This window comes from Alternaria triticimaculans (genome assembly GCF_023758025.1).
Source record: "Alternaria triticimaculans strain BMP 0046 chromosome Unknown scaffold_6, whole genome shotgun sequence".
Classification (NCBI taxonomy): domain Eukaryota; kingdom Fungi; phylum Ascomycota; class Dothideomycetes; order Pleosporales; family Pleosporaceae; genus Alternaria; species Alternaria triticimaculans.
The window spans coordinates 1,157,358-1,179,591 of NW_026055963.1; the positions used below are offsets into that span (position 1 = coordinate 1,157,358).

A 22,234-nucleotide genomic window follows, 5' to 3' on the forward strand; every position below is an offset into this window, starting at 1 on the left:
GTCCCAGGTAAGCTAGTGCACAAGCGAGGAGAAGATCAAGACAATGACCAGAGGCAGGGCATTCCCTTATGGTTGGACAGTCGCCGAATCGATAAATGCTCATGTCCAAACAAGTTTCAATACAGGGTGGCGGCATTGTGGGCCATGAAGAGTTTGAAGGAAGACATGGGCTGAGAGGCAAAAGAGAGTACATGGAAATACCTTTTGATAGTGGGCGAATGGGGTCGACAACAGCGATGTGTCTGGTTAACTCGGCGTCAGAATGGAGACGGTGTCGGACCAGTGTCGGCCTTGTGTCGACGGCAGCGGCAGGCAATGGGGCGGCGAGAAAGAGAAGCGGCGAGGTGGTGGTGTTGTATGGGGTGGGACCAATGAGGGAGTGGGATGGCGACTCGTCGTGGACCAGAACAGAAGTCGACTCGGCGGACATTCCCCAGTAATAACCACAATCGGTTATGGAGATTCTACTCACAGATCTTTGCTACATCCCTGTCAAGTCGTGCAGGCGGGCCATCCAGGAGAAGGGGGCCACGATGAGTTCCGGGCAACGGGAGCAGGGAAGGGTGCGTCTCGGGGACTGCTACATGCTTCCCTCGTTCGGCTGATGGTTCTTCGACATTTCTGCTAGGCCGGTTTCCCAGTCGGTCGATGCACCCGCGGAATCACATATGCACGGCCGCCAGCTGTCTGCGTGCATGGGCGGTGCGGGTTGGGGAGCCTTGTCAGAGGCCGCTCAACCCCCTGTCTTCCGCACCGTCCTCGAACCGGGGTGTGCTAACGAGATATGGTCGCGCTTCTGCGCGCTATGCACCATTGTTTTGCAGCCGCCCAGGCAAACTTTCAATTGAAGCATAGCATAAGTCGGCGCCCTTAATCCTCGGCGTGCGCTTATGTGCGACCCAGTAATTGCCTTTTTGGCTGCGTCCGGCAGCCACGGCGCCCACGAGAGGAGAATTGACGGCCAGCTAGGAGGGGCCCTACAGGAAGGCAGTTATATTCACCAACGCGAGCCCTGCCACCGGCCGCCGCGAGGTGAGCAGGCCGACAGGTGTGGCTCCCACTGACAGGCCCGCGGTTGTGGTGCACTATCAAGACGCTTGTCACTGTCAGTCGCGCTTCCGGACCCTTCAGACCAACCACTTGCATTGATCGCCTCGCAGGCCTTTTCGCACCGACCGACGGTCGCAGCGGAACATCTCGCCTCGTAGCGGCTGCGCTGCATGGACTGCCGGGGAAAGCTTGCTCAGGGTCTTGCTGTCGCGAGCTGCAAAAGCACCACTGCGCGCTGATGACGCACTCCGCTGGCGCAAACTCTATCGCGACTAACAAAAAATTGGACACACATCCGATGCCACGATCGACACTCGGATATGGCTGACAGGGCCGCGCCTGTGTGTGGAGTTTCCCGTCGATGCATTGGAAGCAGTCGCTCTTTTCCCGAAAAGCAACTCGTCATAATCCCCTTGAACAATCGACGCTGTGGGGTGTCCTGCTTCGTCATGCGACACGCTACGTCTAGTGGCATGGCGCTGGCGCTGTAAGCTTGTATGGCGCGGGTGATGGATCTGGCAGATGCAATGTGCTCTGGTTCAGAACGTGCAAGCGACGGTAAGCTGCATCCGTGGCACCTGGTCCCCGTAGTAGCTGCTGGATAGTCTTCTGTACAGTCTCTGGAGCATGTCGAGGTCGGGATGTGGCGCACACGCTTGGTACCTTCTTCTGCATGCCCAGCGCCGTGTGCAGGACAGGTCAAACAGCGGACTCGGTGCATTTGAGACGATCCCCTCGACCTGCAGAACATGGCCGGGCGGTCCAGTGTTCCAGCCGCCCGAGGTGGTGTGCCTCGCCGTGGCGTCGAGTGCTGGGAGCAAAGCGTACACATAGTGCCCATGGTCAGACTAAGCCAGTGGTATATCATGCATCCGTTAAAGGCGTGGGCCGTGTCGCATTGGGATAGCACACGCAAAATACTCCGGTGGGTATATCGATCGCACGCTGGCGCTGTTGACGATCTGCCCGTAAACTGCCCGAGCGACGACGGCATGACCACCGATATTGCTCGTCTTATTGGAGTGTGCGCAGCATTGACGATGCGGGGCCGAAGCTCACAAAGTAATCGCAGCCAGCCAAGCATGTCATGACAAGTCGACGATGCTGGCAAGATGAGGCCTTCCATGCTGCTGCCGCCAGGTGTGTGAGCAACGGCACCAGCGTTAGTGTCCCGACTGCCCCATGACGGCTACCCAACCGCTCTTTCCCATGTAGAAGGTGGAACGGCGACTGCGGCAGGGCAAACTTGTGATGCTGCACCACGGACGAAGGCCATATTCACCGGTGATGCTTGACCCCAACGCGGAATAGCGGTAAGCTGAGCCGACTGCCGTGAAGATCGATGCCGCCTCTAGGGCAGAGGTGGGTGTGTATACCTCTGCACTAGCTGGGAATAGCGCATCCTGGCACCAGCATTGTATACTCGTCCTCCCTAACCCTCATCATCTCAATTTGTAATTGTCTAATGACTTCAATACTTGCGATCTGCAGCCACAAGGCATTGCACATGTCCCGTCACCTGGGAAGTGCAGGGACGCAACGTGCTCGCCAGTGAACCTTGTCCGCACATGTTCACTCTGCTCTCTGCGGCCTGAACCGAGATCACGACGCAGGGGGCATGACTCGAGGCCGGGTCCTGCATGAGCGTTTCTTCTTCCTCCGTCGGGGCAGGTCATCCGGATCGTACAATGACTAGCCACTACGGCCGAGCAAAAGAGAAATTTCCATCCTGTACAAAAGTGTCGGATCCGCCCAGCTTTTCGAGTGGGTCGTGATTGGCCCCCGGCGCGGAAAATATAAATCCAACCGACAAGGCAACGCGAGAAGCCCAGGACTAGACCTTGCATTTAGCCTCGTCGAGGATTGCTGAGGTCCAAAAATAATCACAGATAGCGGATATTTCGACGTTAACAGCAGGTCTTATATCGCCTGCAGATTGCTCTCATCTCTCTTTACGGTTCCCCGAGGCTACGGCATGCGCATAACGGCCTGTCCAGGGTCTCGGGATTACTGTCCTTTCCCGGCGGGCCCTGCCGTTTTGTTGATTCAGGCGCAGGTCTCTGTTGAGCTCCGTTTGATGCCAACCCTGATGCGATCATCTGCAAACTGATGGAGCCGTGTCATGGTGCTACAATGCCAGCATCTCGAGTTTGCATCGCAGTGTCTAGAGCTGATAAGCCACGAGTCAGCCGCTTGGCCAGGACCCGAATATCACGACAGGCCTGCGGGCGGGATCTACGAACCGGTGCTCAGGACACGTTGTGCCAAAAGTAGTCGGCTACCAGGGACCCTCGCTGGCCTCTCCGTTTCCCCTGTGGTCCTTGCATGCTTGCCCGTCGCTGGTCCCATTGTCGATTTGCGACTGGGTGCGGGCCGGGCAGCTCCCTGGCTGGTCTCAGTGCCCAACAGGTGTCCAACTAAGACGTGTTATTGCCGATATGCTCCTCGGAGCCTCTCTGACACATGCATTCTTCGATGCGGCTCACGCCTGGCTTCAAGGCACCCTGCAGCATCTCGTGACACAAGGCAAGCGAGCCCTGCAGGATTATTCGCTCACCCCTCGACGACCTTGGGTAGTCTCATCAGGCCCGCAACGGAGCGAGAAATTTCCGTCCGGTAAAGTGCTCTATCAATACCCAAGAGCCGTTTACCGAGATACGAAATGTGACTACGCCTACATCTACCCGACTGGCGATAGCCTAGACTGCGCCTCTCCGACGACAGCCACGCCGCAGCCGTTGGTGCGCAAATGGCTCGTTCAGGCGGATGATTTTCATCGAAACCCACAAAGAGTTTCGCAGCGAGATTGGCCCTTCCGATTTGGGCTCTTGCGAATATCAAAAAGCCGTTGACGTGAAACAAAGTTTCTTATGCTGTGCCCTGCGCACCGCGGCACGGAGACCGAGCCCACGGGTGCAGTAGCAGAGAGGGCTGCCCTCAACACGCCACGCATACCACCATCGCATGGCAAAACGCGCTCCTGTGCGACCATGCAGAAAAAAAAACACAGTGGCGGCTTCTCGAAGGTCGTCGGGTAAGCCGCAGATGGCTGCGTGCAGAAGGATTATTGGAGTCTGGCGGCGTTGGCACTAAACAGGGGCTGGTGTGCACCCTTACAGTGCACTCGTCCCGGCTCGCAGAAATCTCCTCGAGGAATGACGTGCCTGCCCACAATGCCCATGGGTACCCGAAGAGGCCCCTATCCCTGCTTCGGACCTTAATCACAATGGCGTGAGATTGGGAGGCGCTTCACCCAATACGCGGACTTATACGCGGTCGCCTGTCAGTGTCAACACTACCCGACGTCAATAGACGCCGGCAACTCTATCCTAGTCGACAACGTGTGCATAGTTTGGACTACAGCGTGACTTGCAGCTTGTCAGTCCCAATCCGACCACACTGGTGGCAGCTACCGCGCCAACAAATAAACCTTGGAGCAAACCGATACATGCTCGATACAAAAAGGGACTGCGTCGCACCGAAAGAAATCGTGTCTAAACTTTTCAATCTCGTCGACCACGACGATGCGCACAAAAAGCCACTATCGAGTCAATACGCGCGCTGTCCGAGGATGGCAGGATGTTCGCCCACTGCCATGTCGCAGGGCCCCGATAAACTTTCGCCAATCCGCACCTTTGTGGCACAGCCAAAGCAATGCCAACATGGAGCGTTACACAGAACCGACGGGGACGCGGGCTCTGGAGAAGCAAACATGGCCTGACCATGCGGGTCATAACGGCCTTTCTTCGCACAAATATCGAGATCTGGCCAATTGCTAAAAATCTAACGCTTTTTCTTTTAGTCGCCACATCGTACAGCTGTCAAATCGGATTGTTTTCACCTCGGTCCGCGCACAATAATCGAGGGCCCACGGGTATTAGTTCACTGACACGTGCCTGAAGAAAATCTTATAGCCGATTCATGTCGTTGGGCATAGGTTCAATGCATTTGTTGAACTCAAAACTTCCGCTTCTTGGAGGGACGAGCATTCTTTGCTCGGCGATTTTCCTGCACCTTGCGGTTCTTGCGCACAGCGTCCACATCTCTGAGTTCGCTCTTGGCGCCTCCATCCTTCCATGCACCGATGCGCTTCTCCTTCGCTTCAGCCACCCTCTTCTTCTGGACGTGATAATCATCGCGGTACCGATCAGCCTGCTTCGGAGCCTTCTCGGCCTTGTGCTTGTAGCGCGGGGCGTTATTGAAGGATCCAGCAGACCGGTTGGGGGCTTCAATTTCGCCCACTCGAGGCATCTTGACCTTGTTCGCCTTGCGCCAGTCGTCGAAGCGACCGCTGCGGAAACTGGCTGCAATCTTTTGCCCACTTTCTCCTCGAATCATCTTGGCTCCCTTGGAGCCATCCTCGTCGTTGGTGCGGTTTACGTACTTCTTCGACTTTTTGTCCCAACGCATCTTCGACTTGGCCGCATCTGCGAAGCCCTGAATCTCATCGTTCACAAGTGACATTTCTGCTGCCCTTGCTGCTGACACGAAGTTGGTGTTGCCGGCATCTCCTCCGCTCACTCCATAGGCCTTCTCCTCTGCCATGTTCTCCTTGGGGGTATATGACATGAAGAAGTCATCATTCTTCCAGCTGTCCTGTTTTGACTTCTTGGAGGATGGTTGCGAGACAGACACCTCGAGCCCATCAGAGTCTGAGTCGTATACGCCATCAGCGACTTCAACTTCGTCTTCTTCATCCTCTGATGCTTCTTCACCGTTTGACTGTCTTGCAGGTGCTTGAAGTGGGTCCATATCGTCCGCGGCTCGTTTGTTGGCTGCTTGCTTGGCTTTTTGTCGTCCGACTTGTTCACGCCTCTTGCGCATAATTTCGGCTGTGTCACTCTGGGTACCTCGTTTGCCGATCTCGAATACGGTCTCCGCGGGCCTGAATGATTGAATTCGTGCAAGCATATCCTCCTTCGCTTTCTGAGCACTATGCGCGTCATCGCTGAAGAGCATATGCGTCTCTGCAAAGTTGGGAGATGCAACCAACTCCTTAGCTCGTCCCACACTTTGTGCACTTGCCTGGTTGCGTGTTCGTTGATATTGGCGCTCACCCTTTTCGGCTACGCTTAAGAGAAGCGCTAGGTCTTCGTCATCGGCGAGCTGTTTGTTCACAATCTCGACAGACGATTCCAGTTGCCATGGTGCCAAGCTACCGACGACAAAGTCTTCTGCATAGTTTGGCTCTTCGTGTGACCTCCCGACTAGGAGTCGTTTACCAAGGAAAAGCTGTAGATCTATGAGGTAGGGTAGGTCGACATGTCTGCACAGACTGTACGCCCATCCTTTCCTTCCAGCTCGAGCCGTTCGTCCGACTCTGTGTACGAAGATCTTGGGCTGCGAAGGAAAGTCGTAGTTGATGACGTGGTTGATATGGGGCATATCCACACCACGAGCAGCCACATCGGTGACAACGAGAATGCGAGTCAAGCCAGTGCGGAAGTCCTGGATCTGCTCCTTGCGCGCTGTTTGGTCAAGGTTGCCGTACACTTGTGAAGTTAGCGAGAGCATCACATAAGAACATACGATTACGTACCGTAAGACACGGCGTATCCCGCATTGCGAAGAAGGTTCGCGAGATACTCCACTCTGTGCTTTGTTGCAGCGAAGATGATGGTGGACTCAGCGATCGGGACGTCCTTGACAAATCCGTCGCTGCGCTTCCGCTTCTTGCTGTTGGCAGCTTTCTCTGCATCTGCCTTGGCCTTCTTTGATGCGTCGGTCTCGCCTACCGGCACCTTGATGACATTGTCGAGGAGGTGAAGCAGCGCGCCATCACGGTCACCCGACTTGATTGTGAAGTAGGCACTTTTGAGATCTGGAGAGATCTTGCTCTCAGCATCGAGACGGATGAGCTTTGGCTCTTGTAGACCTGCTCTCGCGAACTCTACGAGGGATTTGGGGAGTGTCGCACTGAACAGCAGTGTTTGTCTCGAAGTGGGTAGGGCATGCAGAATCTCAGCTAGTTGCGCCGCGAAACCCATCTCGAAAAGGCGATCGGCTTCGTCGAACACGATGTACTTTACGGAGGACAGATCGAGGCCCATCTCGACCTTTAGATGCAGGAAGCGACCAGGGGTAGCGATGATGATGTCGGGGTTGGTGGTCATGGAGCTGAATTCTGCGAACATTTTAGTCTCGTTTTTCTTAGAATTAACCTGCCCGTATACACGTACGCTCTTCAAGACTGTCACCTCCAACGAGCAGAATAGTCCTCAAATCTGTGCCGCGACCCAACTCCTTCACGACCTTCAACGTCTGCAGTGCCAGTTCTCGGGAGGGCGACATGATGATTCCTCGAGCGCCTACTTTGGCAGAATGCGCCTTGAGTTTCTGGATCATGGGGATGACGAACGCGGCCGTCTTTCCGGAACCCGTCCTGGCCATACCCACGACATCTTGTCCATCGAGCATGAGCGGAACGGCCTTGCGCTGGATCGGAGTTGGAATCTTGAATCCCTTCTGCGTGATGGCCTTGAGAAGCGCCACGTTCAGCCCCATGGCCTGGAAACCTCCACCTTTCTTAACTGACTTTCCGACATTCGAGGCTTTACGATTCGAGGCAGCCTGTTTCGCGGCGATAAAGGCTTCGTCGTCGGATCCGTCATCGTGTCCGACGTCCAGATCTACGCCCAGATCTGCGTTCAAATCCGCCTCTTGCTGAACATCATCACCGCCAGCGAGGGCATCGAATATGTCGAACTCGGTTTCGGAAAGCGCCGGCGAGCTCGCGCGGGGAGCCATGACAGGTAGATGGTTGGTAGGGGTCGGAGGCGACGTGATGCACTTTGCCTACCTGACGTCTGAAAGTCGCGCCTCCAGTCTGGCTGTTGGAAAATTTCGGGCACGGGCCTCACGAAATCTTGGCGGCAGGGATGAGCATGGCGCATCTAGTCGCTAGCTTCCACGTGCCCCGCGATGAGGCAGGCGCGTCCGACGCGTTTTGCCCTCACCGAACTTCTGCCATCGCGTCACCCAACCCACACCCACGAGATGAGTATGCAGCCCCTTCTTAATACCCTTGGACTTTCTAGTCTAATCTCTTTAGACAATTACGGCGGCTACGAAACCTCGTACAGCACCACCTCTTACGGCGCTGGCGGTGGTGCTGGCGGAGGCGGCTTCATACCGGGAGAGGGTGGTAGTACACAGAGCCCTGGCGGTCGACAAGACCGTGCCCAAGATACCCTGCGCCCCGTCACCATCAAGCAGATACTTGATGCTCAACTCGAAGTCGGTAGCAATGACGCCTTCAAAATCGACGGTACTGTAATTACTCAGGTATGCACGAATTCCATGGTCCATTTGGCTATGCTAACCGCTTCCTAAGCTCACATTCGTCGGTCAAATACGCAACATATCCAACCAGACTACAAACACAACGTATAGGCTCGACGACGGCACTGGCAGCGTAGAGGTCAAGCAGTGGGTCGATTCCGATGCTGCAGAGCAGACCAACCCTACCAAAGCGAAACTCGTCGAAGGTGCCTACTGCAGAGCATGGGGCAAGCTGAAGAGCTTCAACGACCGAAGATCCGTCGGAGCGACCGTAATCCGTCCTGTCGAAGACATGAACGAAGTCTCCTATCACCTGCTTGAAGCGACCGCGGTACATCTATACTTCACGCGTGGGCCTCCTGGCAGTGCGCAGGGTGGTGCCGCTACGAATGGCGCTGGAGGACAGCAACAAGCGGGAGATGGCGCTAACTACGGCGGCGGATATGATCTTGCCGGTTACACTGCGTCGGCGAAGAGGGTGTTCAACCATCTTAAGACCACTCCTCAGTCCAACGAGGGTCTGAACCAGCACGAGATTGCGGCGCAACTTGGTATGGATACAACCGATGTTGCAAAGGCTGGTGATGATCTATTGTCGGGTGGTCTGATTTACACCACTGTTGACGACCAGACCTGGGCCATCCTCGAGGCTGATTAAGCATGGTGTTTGCAGGCGCGGGACCAAGTGTATGGGCGAATAAGTAGGGGAACAACCAAATATGCTAGTAAAACACTAGCATAGGCGTAACGATTCATCATGATATTTCACATACTGCATTGAAAGCATCCGCAAGATACAATCTATCAAACACGATTTACTTCTCTGCATTCGTAGAGAGAAACAATATGCACGTCGCAACGATCGCACTTGACACCACGGTGAACACGACCTGCGTCTTCCAACCTGTCTGCACAAGCGCCCGCCGCGTGCTGTACCGGGATACCGTGTTGATGTAGTTCGACAACCCAGACAACATGCACGCTATGGAAAGAAGCCAGAAAACGATTCCCAGTGGCAACGCGAAACGTTTTTCTGTACAGAGTTGTAAGCATGATGTGATGAGACTTTGCTATTGACTTACCAAGTGGAGTGGGCTCCGACTTGAGATGGAACGACATGACAATGGCAACAGACACAATGGCCATGTACACACTAAGCTTTAGCCACGACAGGAAAGCTGTGATTTCTGTTAGTTACGCAATCTTCTTGTACTTTCAGCAGATCCTGACATACTTCGTTCATTCGCAGCATGATCCCTTGCATCCGAAGACACGTTATCGAACAGCAGCACACCCATCCATGGCCTCTCTCTGAAGGCTACTCGATCGTAGTCATTATTTCTAGAGCGCACGTTAGGGCTTGAACGAGAATTACGTAGACTAGGTTGCACGCACTGTTTGACCAAGATGGGCTGGCCTCCAAATATCTTGTAAAACGGTCGGTACGGCTCGGCTAGGATAGACTCATCTGCATCGCTCATACGCGAAGCATCTCGGAAATCCATGTTTTTCGGATAATATGTAGGACCACTTGGGGTTGCGATGAAAACGCGCTATGGCTAGTGGTATGGGGATGCTTGGTCGGCAGACGAATGAGTGTGCTTGTGTGAGACGCCGCACGGACCCCTGCCGATGAGGTCACTACTGCATTTGGACATCTCCAGGGTTTGTGAGAGTTGATACCATCAACACAATCAACGTTTATCGCATTTCAGCAAAAATGGGTAACGAGAAAGAGCTAGTTCTTTTTGGTGGTGATAAGTAAGTGTTTGGGTAATGCACTGTCGCTTTGAAGCTAATGCATGCGCGTGCAGAGGTTGGAAAGCTTCGGATTGGACGGACAGTGATGACCGTGTGAGAGGAGGAGCGTCTCAGGTAAAACCCATCTCTCAAAATGAATGAAATAATTTGATAACTAATGTATGATTACTAGTCCTACCTTACCATCAACGACTCTTCCGCGCGTTTCCACGGCAATCTCGACATCACCGCTCTGGGCGGCGCCGGCTTTGCCAGTCAGCGCACTACCGGCGAGGATCGCACCTGGGATCTATCTACCTACGATGGCATTTATCTCGATCTAGGAAAGCACGACGGCAAGAAGTACACACTAACGCTCAAAGACGAGATTCTGCCGCTTATGGCAGATGGACGGGAGCAATCAACTATCAGCTGGGAATACGACTTTGAATCGCAAAGCGAGCTTGGGTTGTTCGTGCCATGGCGTGCAATGAAGCCTACGTATCGCGGGAAAGAGAAGAACGATGCAAAGCCATTGGATTTGAAGAACGTCAAGCGGTTTAGCATCATGATGAGAAGGTAACATTGTTCACCCCACGCAATCATGGTTTCACAGCAATTGACGATCAGTAGTTTCTTCGGTACCCAAGAAGGCGACTTCTCGCTCACCCTCAACTCGATCAAGGCTGTTGCGCAACCAGACGATGTCGAGAAAGGGATTGTGGGCGGAGAGAAGGGCACAGGAGTAAGACTTTAACTACACTACAGTGCTGGTTGGTAGCTAACGCTACGGCAGGGACAGGAGCCTTGGTCGTGGAAGAACTCCAATCTTGTTGGTCTAGCGGTCATTCTGGGCTCGACATGGGCGATCTCTTGGGGATATTGCTGGTGGAAAGGATATGATATGGGCATTATGAGGTTTGGACGGTGGTGGTCTGTCGTGAAGAAGGATACGTTATAGGTGGGGAGTACGCAAGTCGTCACGCGAAGCGTGAGCTCCAGGCATGGCGTTGGATTGGGGACAAAATCGACTCCGTTGATCTTACATATCAGTTCCTACACAATTTTGTCCAAGACGAAAATCTGTATGTATAGTCAGAGTTGGGAATCGTGGCCCGGAAGATTCTATGTGTGAGGAGCGACTGAGCGCCGCCTGCGGGTGGCGCAAGACCACCCCGTCCTCTACGCAACAAGCTCTCATATCGATGCGTTCAAGTGGTCGGAAATTTCTGTACAGCGATTTTCATCCTTCTTGCTTGTCGGTAATTTGTAGAGCGCTAGGGCCAGTGGAGGTACTTGAAGAAACGCTTGGCTGTATGTTTGTGAGACTAAGCTTGAGTAATCATCAGCACATTTGACTGCACAACGAAGGCATCCCAGAGTATTGGGCCTCTCTTACCCTTGACGAGAGGTTAGAGAGTGGGCGTTTATTGGCGCAGAGACAAGAAGTGCGCAAGAAACGTCCCGCGGACTTAGGATGCTTGACTCCGCTAGTGCAGGCAGACCCACTCCAGTGTGGACCATTCAGCCTGTTCAGGGTGAGCTCCTTCCCAGATCAAAGTCGCCTCCACGCCGCAAAGAAGAAGCGTTCCCCCAACGTCGCTGCAAGGTTGGACAAGCACTGATGTTCATGTCACTCGAGATATTCCGATCCCTCACCTGCACCTCGTCCTCCAGCTTACGGTTGCTGACTATCTTGGCCCCATCGCCACTACATCTCCAATCACCAATTTCTCCGCTGCCAAGCGAGGGACCATGGCCAGACCTTCCCAATTTCGTCGATGATGGGCAAACGTCCGCTCGCGGAAATTCTCAACCAGGCGCTCAGGACCGCAAGGTGGAGAGACCGGGGCGCTCTGAGGCTGCATGAACATGGATTTAGATTGCATCAACTGCAGTAGTGGCAGCCTTGGGGAGAAGATGTTCAATGTCCACAGACGCCGCGCAGTGGCTATAAAGAGCGACGGGCGAACGGTGTCAGATAAAGTATCCGCAGGTGTTCCCGTTCGTCTACTCAGGGTCCTCGATTTGTTTCCGATATTCCTAGCTTGTCGATAATACCGTTTCGCAACCATGCATCTTACGGCTCTTACCCTGGCTTTGGCTACCACCGCCGTCGCGGCGAAGAACTCCACCCAGCCGTACTCGACATGGATGGCTACTTCCTTCTTGTCCAAAGGCCAGAAGGTCGACAACCACTACGTCTCCTCCGTCATTCGTGAAGGTATCCAGAAAGCCGCTGTGACGCAAAACGACACTGCTCTGCTTGAGTATGCCTCCGAGGCGGTCTCGTCCGTTGTCACATCGAACGGTACCATCAAGGGCTGGAACGCCACTTACTACACTTTGGACGACATCCGGTTTGGCAACAACATCCTCTACTTTTGGAACTCGGAAGGACGCAAGGACGAGAAATACGTTGTTGCGGCCAAGGGTCTCCGAGAGCAGCTGAACCGATGGCCGCGCACCCCCACCGGTGGCTTCTGGCACAGGGCCCCGACTTATGAGAATCAGATGTGGTTAGACGGCATCTACATGGCTGATACCTTCTACGCGACCTACACATCGTACTTCGAGCCCAACAACATCACAGCCTGGAACGACATCGAGCTGCAATTCGATCTGATCGAGGAGCACTGCCGAAATGAGACAACCAACCTTCTATACCACGGCTACAGCGAGGACAAATCGACTGTGTGGGCTGACCCAGAGACCGGTGCCTCCCCATACGTCTGGGACCGTGCTCTAGGATGGTACTTCGTTGCGCTTGTTGAGGTTCTAGAGGTCTTCCCCAAGACACACAAGGGCTACTCCAAGCTCGTCGACTACTTCGTCACGCTCGCTTCTGGTATCAACGACGTGCAAGACACCAGCGGCGGATGGTGGCTGCTCATGGACCCGGAGCTTGCTGGAAGGGAAGGCAACTACATCGAGTCGAGCGCCACCGCCATGTTCACCTACGCGTACATGAAGGGTGTCAGGCTCGGTTTGTTGGAGAAGAAGTACCAGGAGACTGCGTCCAAGGCGTGGGATCTGATGTTGGACGAGTTCATCCAGTACGAGAAGAACGGCACCATCAGCTTCACCGGCACGGTTACTGTGGGAAGTTTGAAGGGCGATGCGTCGTACGAGTACTACACTGGTGTTGAGACGCTGACCAACGATGGTAAGGGTGCTGGTGCGTTCATGTACGCTGCCACCGAGATGGAGTTGGCTGGACTCGAGTAAAAGAGGGTATTTAAACTTCGTTGTATATATTATAGGCATCACAATTGACTCCAAGAGCAAGTTTTTACATGAAGTCGACATAAACTTTGGTTCAGTAAGCACGATCATGGATGCAGCATGTTTCTCGCCGTGACCTCGGAGCCATACGCCACGCTTGCCTTATCAAGCCAAAGCGCGCGGCATCTCCCAGATCCCCAAATCCAGCAAGCACCAACTACACGATGAGAAAGCACAACCTCAGCTTCTACCATAGGCCCTTATACAAACATCTCTTCCAAGCAAGAAAACTGCCCACGCCGTGATTGCACCTCGGCACGCAGTTGCCGAAAGGCCCGTCACGACTCCAAAAATAACCCGTCGAACCCGGGTCCCCTGAGCAACCAAGTGGAGCCACGAGCCACCGCCTCAGGTCAACAACAGGGCCTTGGAACCAGAACAGGGCAGAGCCATGGCCTCATGGATCTTGCTGGAAGTATCGTGTGACGTGCTTAGCGGCTGAGCCGTTGGCACCGGCTCTGGCTCTGCGGATATTTCTTGACCGTTTTATCGTGCCTGTTTGCTAGATCACTAACAAATCTCCGACTACTTACCTATACATTGCAGTGAACAAGAGAACGGTGGTACTCGCTGTCAGACTACTACAATACCTACAACCATACCCAATGTAAGTCTTCCTACATCCTGTATACACCACCTTCCTAATCACCACCCACAGAAACCCCAACCTGCAAACCTCACCTCCACCTCACCCAAAATGTCCCTCATATCCTCCGCCGCCGCCCCAAGCGCAACAAGCACCTCGTGTACCACAGCCGACTTCTCCGTCTTCCCGACCCAAGACATATTCTGCGGCGTAGGCAGCACAACGGGCGTCGCGTCCAACACCTCCTCCGCACTCAAACAATGCTGCAAAGACGCACCGGTGGAGGAATTCAACGGCTCCTGCGGATACTACTGTCTTAGCTACGAACAGACGGTTGCTGATCTGCGGACTTGCTTCATGGATAACGGGGTTAATCCGAGGGATATCCTTTGCTCGGGGAATAACACTGCGAGTGCGACGGGCACGCCTAGTGGGGGCGCGAGTCGCACGGGTAGTAGTGGTCCGGATGCTACGGGTGAGGATGGCAAGCCGGATACGGGGGCTGCGGTGCATGTGGGTGTGTCGAAGACTGCGGTGGGCATGCTGGGCATGCTTGTCATGTCGGCGTTCGCTGGTGCGCTGTTGTAGGGTGCTATCGCAGTGATGATGGATATCTACGATGTGGTTGCTGCTTTACCTTTCTTGTTCAAGCATAATACCAGATGCTTTCTTACTTTCCACATCTCAAGTCTCTTGATTACATCTTCTCGAAAGTTGTTGCAGAAGCGTGGCTTACTCACCATTACAGGCTGTTCCGTTATGCCTCCTGCTTACACGAATGACCGCCAATCACCGCTTCGCAGAGACGAGTTTCGCATACAATGGTTGGCATACGCATGCCTTGGCGGTTATGCATTATTTATCGATCGATGTCTCCGTATACGGTCTCATCATGCGATTGGACTTCACACAACAGGTCATGGGTGTCTATTGCCTACCGACACAGTGGTAATGCAACTTACCCCGCCAGACGTGTAACCAGAGTCTGCATGTAGAAGAGAGCGATCATACGTCTAGTGAAGAAACAAAGGGTATATATGGCGAGGTTCGATGCCATTTCAGTCTGCCTTGTTGGTGGGACAACAACGTGTTTAACCCACATCTGAACCATGGGTACTTTAGCTGCAATAAGCATCGCCATCTCAGTCATAGGACTCTACTACATCCTCATAATAGGACGTCGAGAAGCCCATCTACCACCCGGTGCCTCCCTCTCCATCCCTGGTCCCATCCTACCCCGTCCTATCCCAAAGCTAACCCACCCATCTAGGCCCACGTCCCCTCCCCCTCCTCGGCAACGTCCTCGCCATACCCACAAAAAACGCCCAATTCCAATTCACAAAATGGGCCTCCCAATACGGCGACATCTACAGCCTCAAGCTCTTCCACACCACCACCATCGTCCTCAGCTCCCGGCGCCTCGTCCGCGAGCTCATCGACAAAAGGGGAACGACATACAGCAGCCGCCCACCCTTCGTCTTTGCAACAAAGTACATCGCGCGCGATCCCGCGAATATGCCTCTAGTCGTCTTCATGCCGTCGGGCGAGAAACTGAGGTTATGCCGCAAGTTACTGGCGCAGTGTTTCAACGAGGCGAAAGTAGAGAAAGAGTACATCGGACTTGTGGACGCGGAGGCTAGCCAGATGCTGTGTGATTTTGTGAAAGAGCCCGAGGAGTTCATGGGGCATACACTGAGGTTCGCGAATAGCACTATCAAGAGTCTAGTTTACGGAACAAGAACGAGACATGCGGAGCAGCTGGAGGAGTACAAGGCTTGGTTTGACAAGTACGTTGCGTTGCTTGAGGTTGGTGCAACACCGCCGGTGGATTTGCTACCGTGGTTGGTGCATGTGCCACAGGGGCTGTGGACAGGACGCTGGAAGAATTGGAAGGATAGGAGCGAGGAGACTTCGAGGGCGGTTAATGCTGCGTTTACGCAGATGGCGGAGCCGGTGTTGGAGAGGAGGAAACGGGGTGTGCGTGCAGCGACTGTATATGACTATGTGCATGATGAGGGCGAGAAGGGGATTGATCTTACGAGAAGAGATTTGGATGTTTTTGCTGGGTCGCTGATCGATGCCGGGAGTGACACGACGGCGTCTGCTATACGAGTCTTCATTCAGGCGATGGCTAGGTATCCGGATGTTCAGGAACGAGCACACAGACATGTTGATGAGGTGGTGGGAAGCTTGCGATCGCCCGGGTGGAGCGATGTCGCGAGGTTACCCTATGTCGTGCAAATTATCAAGGAGGTCATGCGATGGAGACCTCTTGCGGCCTTGATAATGCGCTCTACCACCGCTGGTATCCTTCACTCCGCTCGGATCATGAACCAACCGTGGCTAATGTGAAGCAGATGACACGATTGACGGCTACTTCATCCCGAAGGGCACGACTGTTCTCATGAACGTCTGGGCCTTGAACCATGGCCCATGCGATGTCGACACTTGTGAATCCCCAATGTCGGTTTTCAATCCCGATCGCTACGAAACGCGTACGCACACTTCAGCTCAGTACGCAGCATCTCCCGACATTGCCTCACGAGATCACTTCACGTTCGGTGCTGGTCGTCGTATTTGTCCTGGCATGCATCTTGCTGAGCGCAGTCTCTTCATTGCTGTTGCGAAATTACTTTGGGCCTTCGAGTTCAAGGAGAAGTCTGGGATGCCTATTGATATCGATCCTGACACTGGGTTTATGGATGGTATTGTGAGGACGCCGAAGGATTTTGAATGCGAGATACGGGTGAGAGAGGGACGCGAGGGAGTGCTTGAAAGGGAATTTGCGGAGGCGAGAGATGTGTTGGCGAAGTATGAGTTGTGAGAGAGTTGTGACTTGACGTCGTGTGGCCCGAGAACCTTGGAAGCCTGGAGATAATGTCGTTAGCCCTACAGCACCTAGGATGCTAGATTCATGTCGCATTCACCAGAACAACCACTAAAGGCAATGCCCAGCTAGAAGGTCACATTATCTCATAGAATGTTTACTTGTCAAGAAATAGTAGTATGCGTTCGACAAACCTGAGCAACGCGATACGAATTGCACCCCATGTTGGCTTACGTGAGACAGCCACGATATCACAGCCAAGTTGCATCGTGACATCCAGCGCGAGCATGCTCTTGAACTTTACTTGTCGAGGCTCTTATCCAACCCATTCAACGGTATATCACGGCGCCTGAAGTTCTCGACCTGCATGAGACTGCCCAATCAAGCCTTGAGCCCACCACACTTGCCGTGCATAAGAGTGTGCATCGTCACCGCCGTCCAGCACAAGATGTCGTGCTGCAACACACCGCATGGCGCCTGCCCATACATATCCAGGCATTTGAAGGCGCAAATGCTGTCGAGCATCCCACCACACTTCACAGCTTCTCGTGCGCGAATAGGCACCGACGAACGTCAACAGATATACCTATCGCTAAGGTCATCACATCATCATCTCGCACGTTTCGAATCAACAGCTATACCTACAGGCAGAAGCCGCTACAATAGTGTCGTCTTGGCATCTTCCCGAGTCTAGCACTCGCGCACATCCCTATCGTCTTCCCTGTCGCACTCTCCATCGCGGACGATCATCATCGCCCGACGATACCATGCCTGAGAACCCGCGCTCACCCTCAAATGAAGAGAAGAGATTGTCTGGGCCCCCCTATAGTATCAAGGGGCAGCTTTTTGCTATTTCCGGGGCTGGGTCAGGCATCGGACGTGCAACGGCTACACTGCTGGTTGCAAGCGGCGCAAAGGTCGCCCTGGGGGACAAGAACGAAGAAGCCGTGTCGCAGCTCGCGAGGGAGCTTGGGGCGAGTGCGATATGGGCGAAGGTGGACGTTACGGTTAGGGAAGAGGTAGAGCATTGGCTGGCGCATGCGCCAACGAGGTTTGGGTTGAAGCAAATCGACGGTATGCCAACGTCCTGTCTTCAAGGCATGAATGTGCCTGGCGAAGTCGACACCTGCACGAGTGCTTTGGCTGACGTGGGCACGATGTAGGCGCAGTGAACCTCGCAGGAATTTCAGGTCGACTCGAAACTGCGGCGAAATTCGACGCCGCCGACTACGAGGCCGTCTTCGCAGTCAACGTCCGAGGCACGTTCAACTGCATGTCAGCCGAGCTGCGCAACATGCGTGTGGCAAGTTCAGGTGTGCCAGGCGGGTCGATCGTGAACGCTGCGTCGATAACAGGGCTTGTCGGCAAGCAAAACTGCTCCGTCTATTGCGCCTCGAAGCATGCCGTCGTTGGGCTCACAAAAGCTGCTGCGCGGGAGCAGGAGCACACTGGAATCCGCATTAACGCCATCGCACCGTAAGTTCTTCTTTCCACCACTCAAAGGAACTCTCTCCGTGTTCTCCTAGGTCGTTCTCGCGCGCGCAATAGTACCCCTAGAGGAGAGCCGGTCGCTGACGTTGACACTACTTTAGAGGCTTTGTCAACACACCCCTCATGGACGCCCTCGATACAGAACTTGGCTTCCAACTCCCGAACAACGCCGTGCTCGGCCGACGCGCCGACCCTATTGAGATAGCGAAAATAATCCAGTTCCTGCTAAGCAGCGACGCGAGCTACGTTACTGGCTCTGTGTGGCAGGTCGATGGCGGCATGCTGTGTTGAGTTGAGATAAGGGAAAAGAAAGACGTGCAGACGCGAATTGGTGTTGCAGAAGCGAGAGTGGGTACGAGAAGAGGTCGCTATACACGCTCTGGGGTTAGTTTGGGTTTCTACGATGGGTGTGGAGTATTCCCACTTCAGAAAGACGACGATGGTGGAAGCGAGGCAAGCTTATGCTTACTTGCCGAGATGTCATACAACTGTCTTTTTCAGCCTTACAAAAAGCAATGTGATCTCCGTCGTTGAGCTGGGTACACATGCCGCAGACCCGTACCAGAGTTGAGAGAGTCGACGTTAATGCGAGTCCCGCACGCATGTGCTATTCTGGGAAAGGGTACCTAGGTAGTTGCAATTCGTTTTCCTCAGATACACGAGAGGCGTTGTGGAGTTGCAATTGTCAGCATTGAATTGCTTTTTGGTTACTATCGATAAAGACGCGCCGACACTTTCGATGATGGCATGATCAGACAATGCACGTTCGGTTGCGGACTGTTGTTAGACAAGCGGTAGTGCTCTACTTACGCGTCAAGTGCCGCTGCATACCCCTTCTAACAGGGCAGCGATCTGCACCCCAGCCGTGCTGCTTGCGAATCCGCGGCTCGGAAGGCATTGCGCCAACCTTAGAGTTTGTAGATCTCGTTTTCGTGGCAGGCAAGGCTAGAAGTAAAAAAGCAAGAAAGTAATGAGTCGATCTCGGAGAGACTGCCTAGTGTCTCGCTGAGTTTCCCTGGCTGGGCAAAGTGCTACTTTCTTGCTTCTTGTCGCCTGAGTGAGGTTGGGGAAGAGGGAGGGTTGGAGCAAAGTTAGACTAGTATCAATGCCGCGGACCCGAACCAAAAGTCGAGCGAAGGCGTTGACCCGGCCCAGAGATCGTGAGCCAAAGTCCATACCACCCCCATACGTGCGGGATGCACCGACGTCGAACCAGTGCTCAATGTGGTTTTCTAATCATCAAATGCCATGACATCGAAATAACGGCATGGGCAGAAAATAGTAGCCTCGAACGCAGTGTTAAATGACTCGTGGTATTTCATTTCACAAGCGCGAAACTCTAAATCAACAGAATAGTTCCCCTGCCAATCACAGGCGCCGTCATCTCCCCATGGACCTGAAAACCTTTTCCCGACGAGGATCAGTGGGCAAGGCTTGAATGACGACAGAGTCGAGCTCGCGATTCGATCCGTTCGAGCCAATGCGATCATGGTACTTCCACTCCGACTCCGTGCTTCGGATGGAGAGCGCATCCGGGGACTTTTGTCTCCTGTCGTTTCCCCGCACGCGATCGGCAAGGTTCTGGGATGCGGAGATGAACCAGGGGAGTCTGCCGGCGGGTTTGACTGGGTTCCTGAGTTAGCGGCTGGTATTTGATGATGGGAAAGTGCGGCGAGATGGGATGCGCGATGTGATGAAACTTACTAGTCCAGTATTCACGATTATCTTCGTCTTCGGGAACGATGTATCCGCCGGATATAAGCTTTGTCAAATAGATCATGCCGTTGAGTGCCGTGTACACCATCAAGCCCGCAATAAGACCGTAGGCTGCGCTGTATCCGAATGGGATGAACATTACGGTTACGAAGGCTGGGACGGCGTCGCCGATGTATCGCCAGTTGATGGAGGAGATTTGTCGCATCATCAGGCAGCCAACCTATATTTACGTTAACGCTAGCAATATGGAGGTGGTGCCAGGTGACTTACGAGAACCAAAGTGCTTCCAGTAGCCCATGGTGGGATCGAAGCGAAGATAGGTGCGAAGAACATCGAGATGAGGAAGCAGACGCCACAGGTCATGGCAGTCAGTCCTGTTTTCCCGCCCTCTGCAATTCCTGCTCCACTCTCGATGAAGGCAGTGACGGGTGAGCAGCCGAGAAGTGCACCCATGGAGATGCAGAATGCGTCTGTGCAATAGGCTATCGTTGATCGCGGGAAGTCGCCAGTCTCTGCGTCCACCACTCCGGAGAAACGTGCCATGGAATAGAGCGTAGCTGTGCAGTCGATAATGTCAACATATAGGAAAGTAAAAAGAGCGAGTGCGAAATGGCCAGGTGCTGCGTTGACGTTCCAGTCCAGGGCGTTCAATGTGCGGTTGATGGGATGGAAGTCCACGACCTTCTTGAAGAACTCGAAGCGGTTATCGCCGACCTCAGTGTAGGGGAAGAAAGTGACTGAAGTGCCTCGTCTGTATGCATGTTAGCCTTCTGAGCTTGACTGAGATGATGAAAAAAGCTCACGGCCATGAAATGATTGACACAAGCAAGATAGCTAGAATCATGGCGCTCTTGACCTTGTATGTCATCAAGTAGGCTGTCAAGATACCACCGCCAAGGATGCCTAGCCACATCTGCCAGACATGTTAGCAATATTTGATGAGCCGGCATCATATGACCTACAGTAGGTGAAGTCATCTTGTGACTTGTGCATGAGCCAAACTCATCCTTGTATTGATCAGGACACCCCGCGATATCAAGTGGGGTACTCTTTGAGCCCGCAATGGCACCAATGCCCGCGTTGTTGCTCAGTCCGACTTCTGCAAGAAAGAGTCCTATACCACAGGCCGCGGCGATCTTGAGCGATACTGGTATGATCTTGACGAGCCATTGTCGCATGCCAATCAAGGACAAGAAGATGAATATGAAGCCCTCTGCAAAGACGGCAGTGAGCGCAAGGTTGTAGGAAATGAGGCCTTGGCCATGGAAGCCGACGATCTGGTAGGCGAAGTATGCGTTGAGGCCCATACCCGGTGCAAGACACACGGGCATATTGGTGAAGAACCCAAAGAGGAAAGAGCTGAAGCCGGCTACGGCAGCTGTAGCGGTGATGAGGTTGCGGTTCAAATCTGAGCTTGGATCAGCTGAAGTTGTTGAGAGTATAGACGTTTCCTACCCTGCTTGCAAATGAGGTATTCCGTGTTCGTTAAGCACAGAGGGTCTGTGGCATCATTGCACACGCAATTACCGCCTGTATCAGCGAGGATAGTAGCCTAGGCTCGTTAGTATTTTGCGAGACATAATCCTTCGAGAGCGTTACATTGACCGCGATGATGTATGCCATTGTGAAGAAGGACGTAAGTCCTGCCCGCACTTCGGTGGTGAACTTCGTATGCAGGATCTCATCTTTCTGTGAAAACAGTCAGTCATGTTTGAGATATTACTACAACTGTCCAACATACATGCCCACAACCAGAGAGACGGAATATCCTGCCAAAAGTCGACCGGCCGACGTAGACGTTGAACGAGTGGATTGAGGAACGTATGGACTCCATGTTGCAGACGTGAAGTTGGCCGCCAGTTGGGGGTTTCAATCTCCAGTATAAGAGATGCAGTGATCGGCAGCAGATAGCCCTGCGTTGACTATATTTGTGTCACGCACGTCCGGTATAAGCAAACATGAACGATTCGGAACGAAAAGGTATATGGTATTGATCAATCGCCAATGCGATCGCTTAAGGTGGGGCCATAAGCAAAGGGCCTTCCAGAAATGCAATGAAAAGTATCGACGACAGGGCGAGCTGGCTATACATCACACTCGAGGCGATGTGATATCAACCGTAAGGGATGGGTGGGAACGACGAGGGTAGGCATGCGGCGCGGCAGGGAAAAAAGCACGATCTAAGAAGCTTTTGGACGGCGTGACGGCATGACAACCTAGGACGGCCGCCGCAAGCGTAGTACAAGTGAATTGAAAGG

General features: G+C 53.6%; 8 protein-coding genes across 8 annotated transcripts; 5 read left to right on the forward strand and 3 right to left on the reverse strand.

The window, feature by feature from the left end:
- Positions 1–5,007: 5,007 nt before the first annotated feature.
- On the reverse strand, positions 5,008–7,797 carry DBP10 (ATP-dependent RNA helicase dbp10; the record flags this gene model as incomplete). Its single annotated transcript, XM_049365886.1, has 3 exons — positions 5,008–6,542; positions 6,590–7,174; positions 7,230–7,797. 3 exons carry the CDS (start codon positions 7,795–7,797, stop codon positions 5,008–5,010), a joined length of 2,688 nt encoding a protein of 895 aa, XP_049222601.1.
- A 249-nt stretch (positions 7,798–8,046) lies between these two features.
- J4E78_005266 (uncharacterized protein) lies at positions 8,047–8,989 on the forward strand (the record flags this gene model as incomplete). The annotated part of the gene is made up of 3 exons (XM_049365887.1): positions 8,047–8,050; positions 8,102–8,334; positions 8,384–8,989. The coding sequence occupies 3 exons, from the start codon at positions 8,047–8,049 to the stop codon at positions 8,987–8,989; spliced, it is 843 nt and encodes a 280-aa protein (XP_049222602.1).
- Positions 8,990–9,146: 157 nt separating this feature from the next.
- J4E78_005267 (uncharacterized protein) lies at positions 9,147–9,836 on the reverse strand (the record flags this gene model as incomplete). The annotated part of the gene is made up of 4 exons (XM_049365888.1): positions 9,147–9,364; positions 9,414–9,509; positions 9,566–9,672; positions 9,727–9,836. 4 exons carry the CDS (start codon positions 9,834–9,836, stop codon positions 9,147–9,149), a joined length of 531 nt encoding a protein of 176 aa, XP_049222603.1.
- Positions 9,837–10,051: 215 nt separating this feature from the next.
- On the forward strand, positions 10,052–10,828 carry J4E78_005268 (uncharacterized protein; the record flags this gene model as incomplete). The annotated part of the gene is made up of 4 exons (XM_049365889.1): positions 10,052–10,092; positions 10,146–10,206; positions 10,265–10,650; positions 10,705–10,828. 4 exons carry the CDS (start codon positions 10,052–10,054, stop codon positions 10,826–10,828), a joined length of 612 nt encoding a protein of 203 aa, XP_049222604.1.
- Positions 10,829–12,144: 1,316 nt separating this feature from the next.
- J4E78_005269 (uncharacterized protein) lies at positions 12,145–13,299 on the forward strand (the record flags this gene model as incomplete). Its single annotated transcript, XM_049365890.1, has 1 exon — positions 12,145–13,299. One exon carries the CDS (start codon positions 12,145–12,147, stop codon positions 13,297–13,299), a length of 1,155 nt encoding a protein of 384 aa, XP_049222605.1.
- A 1,752-nt stretch (positions 13,300–15,051) lies between these two features.
- J4E78_005270 (uncharacterized protein) lies at positions 15,052–16,766 on the forward strand (the record flags this gene model as incomplete). Its single annotated transcript, XM_049365891.1, has 3 exons — positions 15,052–15,055; positions 15,213–16,247; positions 16,300–16,766. The coding sequence occupies 3 exons, from the start codon at positions 15,052–15,054 to the stop codon at positions 16,764–16,766; spliced, it is 1,506 nt and encodes a 501-aa protein (XP_049222606.1).
- Positions 16,767–17,536: 770 nt separating this feature from the next.
- J4E78_005271 (uncharacterized protein) lies at positions 17,537–18,551 on the forward strand (the record flags this gene model as incomplete). Its single annotated transcript, XM_049365892.1, has 3 exons — positions 17,537–17,843; positions 17,933–18,245; positions 18,362–18,551. The coding sequence occupies 3 exons, from the start codon at positions 17,537–17,539 to the stop codon at positions 18,549–18,551; spliced, it is 810 nt and encodes a 269-aa protein (XP_049222607.1).
- Positions 18,552–19,640: 1,089 nt separating this feature from the next.
- On the reverse strand, positions 19,641–21,810 carry J4E78_005272 (uncharacterized protein; the record flags this gene model as incomplete). Its single annotated transcript, XM_049365893.1, has 8 exons — positions 19,641–19,885; positions 19,965–20,196; positions 20,247–20,727; positions 20,780–20,889; positions 20,939–21,384; positions 21,432–21,528; positions 21,576–21,665; positions 21,718–21,810. The coding sequence occupies 8 exons, from the start codon at positions 21,808–21,810 to the stop codon at positions 19,641–19,643; spliced, it is 1,794 nt and encodes a 597-aa protein (XP_049222608.1).
- Between the last annotated feature and the right edge of the window lie 424 nt (positions 21,811–22,234).